The sequence below is a fragment of the Durio zibethinus genome, unplaced genomic scaffold (assembly GCF_047325235.1).
Source record: "Durio zibethinus cultivar Kanyao isolate XHJ-2024 unplaced genomic scaffold, ASM4732523v1 HiC_scaffold_39, whole genome shotgun sequence".
In the NCBI taxonomy this organism is placed as follows: Eukaryota; Viridiplantae; Streptophyta; class Magnoliopsida; order Malvales; family Malvaceae; genus Durio; species Durio zibethinus.
Window position 1 is genome coordinate 45,001 of NW_028322662.1, and position 10,000 is coordinate 55,000.

Below are 10,000 nucleotides of genomic sequence, written 5' to 3' on the forward strand. Positions count from 1 at the left end.
TCTAATTAGACCGCGAATTACAAATGTCTGGAAAAGCTCTATTGCTATTTCGCGAGGCAATCCACAGCGATGTAATGAAAGTGAGGGGCCAACAAGAATGACAGAACGTCCCGAATAATCGACTCGTTTGCCAAGCAAAGTCTCACGAAATCTTCCCTCTTTGCCTTCAATTACATCTGAAAACGACTTGTAAACCTTATTATGATTATGACCGTCCCTCATTGGTTGTCCGCGGGTTCCATTATCAAGAAGTGTATCCACGGCTTCTTGTACCAATTTTTCCTGACACATTACTAATTCCCCTGGCGTAGATCTACTTGTTGTTAATAAATCGGTAAGAGTATTATTTCGATAGATAACTCTTCTATAGAGTTCATTAATATCCGAACTCATTAGTTTACCCCCATCTATCTGAATGATCGGTCTCAACTCGGGAGGAAGAACCGGTAATAGACATAAAACCATCCATTCTGGTTCTATATTTGTTCGAATAAAATGCTTAGCCAATTCCATGCGTCTAACCAAAAAATCCTTTCTTCTTCCAATTTTTCGATCTTCCCATTCATTACCCGCGAGGCCTTCTTCTCCTAATTCTTTCCATTCGACCAACGAATAATCGATAAGAATTCGCAAATCTAGATCGGTTAATTGTTCTCGAATAGCACCTGCTCCAGTAGAAATTTCTCGATTTCGAAATGTATCGAAACCTTGGGTAGTAAAAAAAAGTGGGATACTGTATTTCCAGGATTGAATTTCATATTCGAATGAACCTCGTAATCGTAAGAAAGTAGGTTTTTTAGCGATGGGCCTAGCAAAAGCAAAATTAGGATAGGGCCCTACAGGATCTCTCCCCCCCCCCCTCAAAATCGGACATGAGAGTTTCCTCTCATCCGGCTCAAGTAGTTACACCAAATAAAGATAAAGAAAGGAGTTCTCGCTTTCAAATTCTAGAACCCCCCCCAAAAAAAGGTCTACTCTTTACTCAAGTTCCAAAGAAACATTTCATTGATTCATTCTTCTTTTATTGATTTATATTTTCTTAATTCTTTATTCAATTCGAAATTAGGACATAAATGAAATGTGAAATTCTTGAGTAGTCTACTTCCCCTCGAATGATGAATCCTCTTAAATTAAAGGAGTGTCATAAGGGATTTACTTGTCTATGTACCCTTCCATTCGATCTCTTAGGTCCTGCCTTACCTTACCTCGACGGTTATACCACGATGCCCTTAACTTAAAGCCTAAGCCTATATGCGATGTATAGACTCCTGCAACCATGACATATTTGTTTACTTGAACATAATTTCATTTCTTTCTAAAAGAACTAAAAGAAATGAGAATGGTTAATTCCACAAAAGAAAGAAGTCTTTTTTTTTCACGAGGTACAACTCAAAATTCCTATTTATTTATTTTTACTGACTCGACCATAGACCAATTCCCTTTTTATTTGGGAGTATATGAATACACCCATAATTCTGAGCTTCATGTTACTCCTCCCAAGAGACATGTCATGTCAGATCCAGGGCATCCCAATTCGATTGAATGGGATGACAGTTTCTCATTGCTAATCGGTAAAATCATAATTTCGATCAAATCACACATCGCAGTATACTAGACCCTCTAATTCTTTAAGAGGTTTATCTAAAAGATTGGCGATATAACTAGGACGACGTTTCAAATACCATACATGAGTTACTGGACATGCCAGTTTTATGTATCCCATTTGATATCTTCGTATCCGATAATCAACAAATTCAACTCCGCATTGTTCACAAAATTTAGGGCCCTGCTTTTCATTTCCAATTACTCGATAATTTCCACAAGCGCAAATTCCACTTTTTATAGGTCCAAAAATTCTTTCACAAAATAATCCATCCTTTTCCGGTTTATTGGTTTTGTAATGAAAAGTATAGGGTTTTGTCACCTCTCCAACGGTTTCTCCATTAGGTAGGATTTTATTGGCCCAAGCACTTATTTGTTGGGGAGAAACTGAGCCAATTCGGAGTTGTTGATGTTTATATCGGTCGATCATAGAAGACAAATTCTGATTCATTCCGATTAAGCTTCCTTCCTATTAATCTGGAAGTTCTTCTCAGATACAAGGAAATGATTCAGTTCCAGAGCCAAAGATCGTAATTCTCGGACGAGCAATCGAAAAGATTCTGGAGCATTTTCAGGTTTAGGTATTGTTCCTCCAATGATCATAGTACCAAGTACTTCTTGGCGAGCTCTAATATGATCAGATTTATAAGTAAGCATTTCTTGTAAAATATGAGCAACACCAAATCCCTCTAGAGCCCAAACCTCCATTTCTCCTACCCGTTGTCCTCCTTGCTTGGACCTTCCTCTAAGTGGTTGTTGTGTAACAAGTGTATAATGTCCACTGGAACGCCCATGTATTTTATCATCAACTTGATGAATTAATTTCAAGATATAAGGTTTTCCTATTATAACAGGTTGTTCAAAAGGGTCCCCCGTTCTTCCATCAAATAGTCTGCTTTTTCCTGGATACTCGGGTTCAAATACCCATGGATTCGCTGTTTGCTTACCGGCTTCATATAATTCGGAAAACACTAGTTTTCTCGAAGCCTCTTGTTCATATCTCTCATCAAACGGTGCTATTCGATAATGTCTATCTAGTAGACTCCCTGCTAACCCAAGCGAGCATTCAAATATCTGTCCCACATTCATTCGTGAAGGGACTCCTAATGGGTTGAAGACCATATCAACAGGTCTTCCGTCTTGCAAATAAGGCATATCCTGTCTAGGTAAAATTTTGGAAATGATACCCTTATTTCCATGTCTTCCGGCTACTTTATCGCCTACTTTCATTTCGCGTTTCTGTGAAATATATACACGAATCGTTTCCGGATTATAACTAGAACCCCCTTTTTTCTGGATCCATCTCACATCGATGACTCGACCCCTCCCACCTATAGGTAATTTTAGACAAGTTTCCTTTGAAGTGGATACCTGAATCCCAAGTATGGCCCGTAATAATCTATCTTCTGGAGCATATGATGATTCTTTCGCCACCTGAGGCGTTAATTTACCTACTAAAATATCGCCCGTCTCCACCCAAGATCCCAGCATCACAATTCCATTTTTGTCTAAATTGCGGAGTAAATGGGCTTCTAGGTGCGATATTTCGTTAGTGATTCTTTCAGGACCTTGGCTTGTCACATGAGTCTGAATTTCATATTTTCGTATGTGAAAAGAAGTATAAATATCTTCATATACTAGACGCTCGCTAATGAGTACCGCATCCTCAAAATTGTAACCTTCCCATGGCATATAAGCTACTAATACGTTTTTGCCCAAAGCGAGTTCGCCACCAACCGTAGCGGCACCATCCGCTAAAATCTGTCCCTTTTTAATGCATTTACCCCGCTGAACCCGGGGAGTTTGATGCATACAAGTATTTTTGTTGGAACGTTGATACATAACTAATGGAATGCTTAGAGTATCCCCATTACCCGATAAAATAATCTTGTCAGTATCGGTAGAAATGATCTTTCCCTCTTGATCGGCTATAGCGGGAACCCCTGAATCTAGAGCCAATTGGCGTTCCAACCCAGTTCCAACAATGCACTTCTCGGAACGCGAAAGCGGAACTGCTTGGCGTTGCATATTAGAACTCATTAAAGCCCGATTCGCGTCATTATGCTCGATAAAAGGAATGAGGGAAGCTCCCATAGAAAAATATTGAAAAGGAAAAATACTTCGAAGATGAACTTGTTCCCATGCAATAGTCAGGAATTCTTGGCGGTATCGAGCCGGAACAACCTGTTCTTCCTGAATACCCTGATTCAAGGCCAAAGAATTTCCTGCCGCTACCATATAATATTCATCTCGACTTGGGGATAAATAAAGCATCTGTGCTTTTTTTGATCTCTCAAATATTTTATAAAATGGACTTTCTAGAGACCCCCAACGACCAATCCTGGCATGAATTGCTAAGGATCCAATAAGTCCAACATTGATTCCTTCAGACGTGTCAATTGGGCAAATGCGTCCATAGTAACTAGGATGGATATCTCGTATCCGAAAATTAGCAGTTCGCCCGGTCAATCCTCCGGGGCCCAAATAACTCAATTTTCTCCCATGAACTATTTGTGTCAATGGATTTGTTCGATCCAAAACTTGAGACAATGGGTGTAATCCGAAAAAGGATTCATAAGTGGTTGTTAATGGAGTCGAAGTTACCAAATTCTGAGGAGTCGGTATCAATTTATGCCTAATTGCTCCGCATATAGTTCCTCTAACTACATTTTCTAAACGAACCAGAGCCAATCCGAATTGATCTTGTAAGAGATCCGCTACAGAACGAATACGCTTATTTTTCAAATGATTCATATCGTCAAGTGTACCCATTCCAAATTTCATTCCAATCAAATGATCCGCAGCTGCCAATATATCTCGCGGTAACAAAAATGTATTGTTCTGAGGTATATTAAGATTCAGTCTCTGGTTCATATTTCGTCGACCAATCCTTCCTAATTCACATCTTTGCTGAAAGAATTTCTTTTGTAATTCCTTACACAAGGATTCAGAAAATACCGGATCCCCGCCTACACAAGAAAATTGTTGATAAAACTCCAAAATGGCATTTTCTTTTGACCCAATTTTTTTTTTTTCCTTATCGGTCAGGAAAGACAAGAAAATTTCAGGGTAGCAAACATTCTCTAGAATTTCTCTTAGATTCGAACCCATAGCTGATGATAGAACTAGAATAGATATTTTCTGTTTCCTACTTACACGAGCCCATATCCTTGCTTTTCTATCAATCTCTAATTCGAACCTCCCCCCCCAATCTGATATTATGGTACCAGTATAGACCGAAATTCCGTTAGGATCCAATTCTGATCGATAATAGATACCGGGGCTTTGCAATATTTGATTGATCACAATTCTGTATATTCCATTTACTATAGAAGTTCCGAGGGAGTTCATTAAAGGAATGTTTCCAATAAAAATTGTTTGTTCTTGCATATCCTTACTGGTTTTCAAAATTAATCCTGCGGATACATATAATTTAGAAGAATATGTGAGTGATTCATATACAGCATCCCTTTCTTTTATCAACGGTTCCACCAATTGATATGTTTCCACAAATAATTGAAATTCAATTTCTTGATCTGTATCTTCAATTTTTGGAAACTTATCAAGTTCTTCTGTTAAGCCCCGATCCATGAACCCACAAAATCCTTCAAATTGTATCTGATTCAACCCAGGTATTGTATACATTTCCCCATTTTCATTCCCGAGCATTTTGAATTTCCCATTTATCAAAAAAATCCCATTCTTTTCTCATTCTTCATCGAATCATATGAATCGATCTAATAATGATGGAATTGAATTTCTATTCTGTTTACTGAATCACATGAAATTTTATCTAACTCCATATACCATATAATATATATGGAATGTATGAAATGCGTATGAACGGAAGAAGAAAAATTATACTCAAATTTTAATTTATATTTATAACAAACAGCTACATAAAAGAATTGATAAATGCCATTTAGCCTTATGGAGTTTTGTATAGAATATCAAAAAAAAAAATAATAATTCAATTTCTACCATTATTATGATATTCCATATTCCAATCCGATTGAATACCAGAAAAATGAAATGAATTCCTGATTTGATCTGTTCGTTGAGATAAAGACAAAATAATCATAAAATATATATCGGGAGAGAGTTGATTTTTCTAGCACTTAATTTTTTCATAGATTCCATTGTTCTGTTCAAAAAATGATTCGCAGAGAAGAGAGATGTTTTTACCCATTTTTTAGTTTTTTATTTTTTAGTAGAATATTTAGAATATGATTGAAGTGCGTACGAAAAGAGGGCTTGTATTTATTAAACATATGCAGATATAGCATTTCTATTTATATATGTCTTTCCTCTTTTCTTTTTATTCCATTATAGCTCTCTAGTGGAGACAACACATGGCGTGCTCTATCAAAAATTCTATTTTTTCTTTAATTTTAATCTATTCAATGAAAAATTGAAACACGATAATTTCTTGCTGATTCCCTATGGACATCATATCTAGATAGATAAAATACCTCATTAGATAACTAGAGCTGTGTAACAACTTATGTTCGGGGGTTTACATAGACTCATAATTGCTGTTATATTATTATAATATAATTTATAATTATATAATTTATAATTGAAATTAAGAAAGTTTTTTTATTGAATTGAAAAATTGAAAAAAAAAATCAATACTAATTAGTTATGTATCCATTTTTATTTTCTTATACCATTAGAGAAAGACAAGTGAAGAAGAATCGTCCATAAATTTGCCGTCAATAGTTAATAGTTAATGGTTCCAATTTTTTTGTCCTGCATTTTTACTTTTGTAACTGAGAATCCACATTTTCTTTTTCAATAGAAAAGAAAAAAGAAAGGGAAAGTTTTTGTTTTTAGATATTGTGTGTCTTGAGATACTATAACCAATTGAAGGTATGGATCCAATCTAAAAATAAAAAGGGGATACTCTCATTTTTTTGTTTGTAGCCTTTTGGCGACATGGCCGAGCGGTAAGGCGGGGGACTGCAAATCCCTTATTCCCCAGTTCAAATCCGGGTGTCGCCTGATCAACAAAAAACGCGAAATCCTATATTCTGTTTTGCTGATATAACTCGACCAATTTTCTCCGGCAAAAACAAGTGTAAGAAAAGGACTCTTGATACTTTCTTGATTATAAACTTGATTATAAACTTCCGGAGGTTTTGTTTTCTAAAGTGTTGTAAATCCTTACGTCTAGGATTCAAGGAAAAACTAGAGTAGTGGAAGGGAATGAGTAAATCTTGATATGGTAGCCCCTCCCCTACTAATAGAGGGGCTACTATCGGAGTCTTGAATTAGATTGGATAACGGGAGTGTTTAATTAACTAATGAATGGTTGTAGAAGGGTTGGAAGATACTTTGTATACAGACTGATGAAAGTCTCTGAGTGTTCAGGCATCCAATCAATATTAGATTGGATGGATAATTGGCTTTTACTTAATAAGGGACACCAAAAGAAAGAAGAAGTCTTATTATTGCTACATGTGAGTAACATTCTTTTGATACTTCCAAAAGTGTTACTGCGTATTTTGCTTGTGCTTAATGGTTCTCGATTTTACTAGAAATCATATAAGAACTTGTTATAAGCGGATTTATTGAAGTGTTTCATCAACGGTGGTGTGTCAGAATTCCCTTTTCCTTTTGACTCTGCACCGGTAATTCCACTATTATTAGTGAACAATAATGGAAAAATTCCTTCCTATTTGTTTCATATTCATAGAAATTAGGGGACATAATACACATGGATATAGTAAGTCTTGCTTGGGCTGCTTTAATGGTAGTCTTTACATTTTCCCTTTCACTCGTAGTATGGGGAAGAAGTGGACTCTAGGGGTACTTCTAATTGGGTTGAGGAATCAAACCGTATCAATTGTTTTCTAGATCGTTTTGCAAAGCCTTTTTAACTATTTTATTAGTCTTCATTTCGAAATTCTTGGATTCTAGTGGAGTAATGTATTCTATGAATAATACCCTTTCAATCAAAATCAAACAAACATTTCAATAATTCCCATGTTCGTATTTCGAAAGTAAAAGGGATACGGATGATAGGCAATTTATTAAAAAAAAAAAAAGAATTCTTCCTAAATTTTCTATTTTGATGAACCAGCTCTTACCAGAGTTATATATGGACAATGAGGGACAAGGAACCCCCCCCCCCTTTTTTTTTTCTGTATTTGTTTGTTTTTATTTCCTTCCCTCTTTACTGTTACTGTTCAAAGAGAAAAAAAGTAGTTCTTTTATTTAATAAGATCTTGCCTTAGTGTAGTCACATATTGCACACTTACCCCCTGTTTTATTTATTATTTTAGGAATTTTATTTATGCCATGCTTTATTGACTCATTTCATATCATGGATCAAAGAAAAGAAGTTAAATTAAAAATCGGTTCCATGAAATGAAAGAATTAGAAAATCGTAAGACTTGCCTTTCAATTATTTCAGATTGATTGAAATCAACACAAATAAAATAGATCAAGCGAAGAAATAAAATTGAGATACTATGTACATTACATATATTTCATTACATATATTTAATTGATATCGACATGTATGAAGATACATATTGTAGATTCATCTATATTAAGCTTGTATCTTTATACATTACAATAATAGATATGGATAGTATGGTAGAAAGATTCATATTTTTTTTCTACCATACTATCGAGTTTGATAGGATACTGCTGATTCTAGTCCATTCATTTTATTTAATTTATTTAAGACGTGAAATTGGAATCCTTTTTTTCTTAAATCCTTGATAAAAAGTCAAGTTTCATTCAAATTAATCACTTTGACTGACAGTTTTTACGTATATTATAAGTAAAAAGGCGGTAGGAACTAGAATGAACAGCGCTGTAGCAATAAATGCGAGAATATTTACTTCCATAATTTCATTGTTTTTTTTACTTCGCAATAACTCGGGATTTAATCCCATAGAGATGATAAATTTGTCGCTTGTAAATTCAATGCGATGACTTACATTTCAATGACATCGAATCGGATCAATATCATGAATAACAATATCTAAGCTATCAAATCGATTCACCGTCGAGAATTGAATAGTATAACATAGGAAGCTCTTTTATCCACACCGAATACAAAATTGGATTCCTGGCCCAATCAAAAGAATTCCTTTCCTTTATTTCTATATATTCTTTTCCACTCTTTCTTTTCGATAATCTACCGCCTTCCTTGTACAATCATCTGATGATGTATCATCTGACTGCTTTTCCACTTTCACCGTTTACAAATAGTTTACAAATAAACCCCAACAAAAAATGGAAAGGAAAAAATAAATAAAAAAGGCTATCCTTGGGAATGAAATTCTTTCATTTGTATTCCCTTTCACAGAAAATGGAGGGATCAATTGATGTATTTTTTTTTTATTGTATCCGTCGGGACTGACGGGGCTCGAACCCGCAGCTTCCGCCTTGACAGGGCGGTGCTCTGACCAATTGAACTACAATCCCAGGGCAATAAAGAAAAGTGTACAGCATAGATATTCTTATGATTTCATTCAAGCCATTTTCTATTTAAATTTTAGATTCGAATCGCCGTGTTGTAACAAACAAAGGCGCGAGTGATATATTGATATCCATACGGGTATGCGCTTTAGTGAGAGCAACGCGGATTACTAGTTACTAGTAATCCTTTCGTTATTGCCAAATCGATCGATAATCAATTTTAAAATGAAAAAAAAAAAAGAGTCTTTTTTCTTTACTTTACTCTTTCTTTTCATTAAACTTTATACTTAATGATCCTGATATGAATCTAGATCATTATCAAGGTCAGAATTTATGGGAACAAATAAATAGAACAAATAAAAAACAAATAGCGGTAGGGATGGATATATCAGAAAATTGGACTTTTTTTATTCTTCCCTAATTTTTTTGTTTGGCTTTTCTGGAAAACAAAATACAAAAAAATGGGCATTTTATGTTATGGCGGATCAGCGAATTATTGGGCCGAGCTGGATTTGAACCAGCGTAGACATATTGCCAACGAATTTACAGTCCGTCCCCATTAACCGCTCGGGCATCGACCCAGGAAGAATCAATTATAGGTTTATTGATAATCCATGATCAACTTCCTTTCGTAGTACCCTACCCCCAGGGGAAGTCGAATCCCCGCTGCCTCCTTGAAAGAGAGATGTCCTGAACCGCTAGACGATGGGGGCATATTTGCCTGACCGACATCATACTATGCTCATAGTATGAACAGTTTTTTGAAATTGTCAATATAATGGAATGATATGACTAGATCCGAAAGCTTTTTCCATCTTTTATGATTTTCCATTTTTGATTCATGATTTATACTCATAAATCATTCATTTGAATCGCCACTCTATTCTATATAGAAATAAATTAGATATAGAAATAAATTAGATAAATTCAATCTATTATATTATTATATTATATAAATCGA

The 10,000-nt window shown here is 35.2% G+C and overlaps 1 protein-coding gene and 3 non-coding genes across 4 annotated transcripts in view; 1 reads left to right on the forward strand and 3 right to left on the reverse strand.

Annotated features, from left to right (window-relative positions):
• Window positions 1-4,001, reverse strand: part of LOC149510456 (DNA-directed RNA polymerase subunit beta') — a 7,244-nt gene extending 3,243 nt beyond the window's left edge. The window contains exons 1-2 of the mRNA XM_089757580.1: window positions 1,601-4,001; window positions 1-822 (exon numbers count right to left, since the gene is read on the reverse strand). The exon at window positions 1-822 is cut by the window's left edge and continues 3,243 nt beyond it. Coding sequence (XP_089613706.1) covers window positions 1-822; window positions 1,601-2,053 — 1,275 coding nt within the window. The 5' untranslated portion in view covers window positions 2,054-4,001. The remainder of the gene's footprint in view (window positions 823-1,600) is intronic.
• Window positions 4,002-6,534: 2,533 nt separating this feature from the next.
• Window positions 6,535-6,606, forward strand: TRNAC-GCA (transfer RNA cysteine (anticodon GCA)). The gene has a single exon. It is a non-coding gene; the product is annotated as a tRNA-Cys (tRNA).
• A 2,365-nt stretch (window positions 6,607-8,971) lies between these two features.
• Window positions 8,972-9,045, reverse strand: TRNAD-GUC (transfer RNA aspartic acid (anticodon GUC)). The gene has a single exon. It is a non-coding gene; the product is annotated as a tRNA-Asp (tRNA).
• Window positions 9,046-9,536: 491 nt separating this feature from the next.
• TRNAY-GUA (transfer RNA tyrosine (anticodon GUA)) lies at window positions 9,537-9,620 on the reverse strand. Its single transcript has one exon. It is a non-coding gene; the product is annotated as a tRNA-Tyr (tRNA).
• Between the last annotated feature and the right edge of the window lie 380 nt (window positions 9,621-10,000).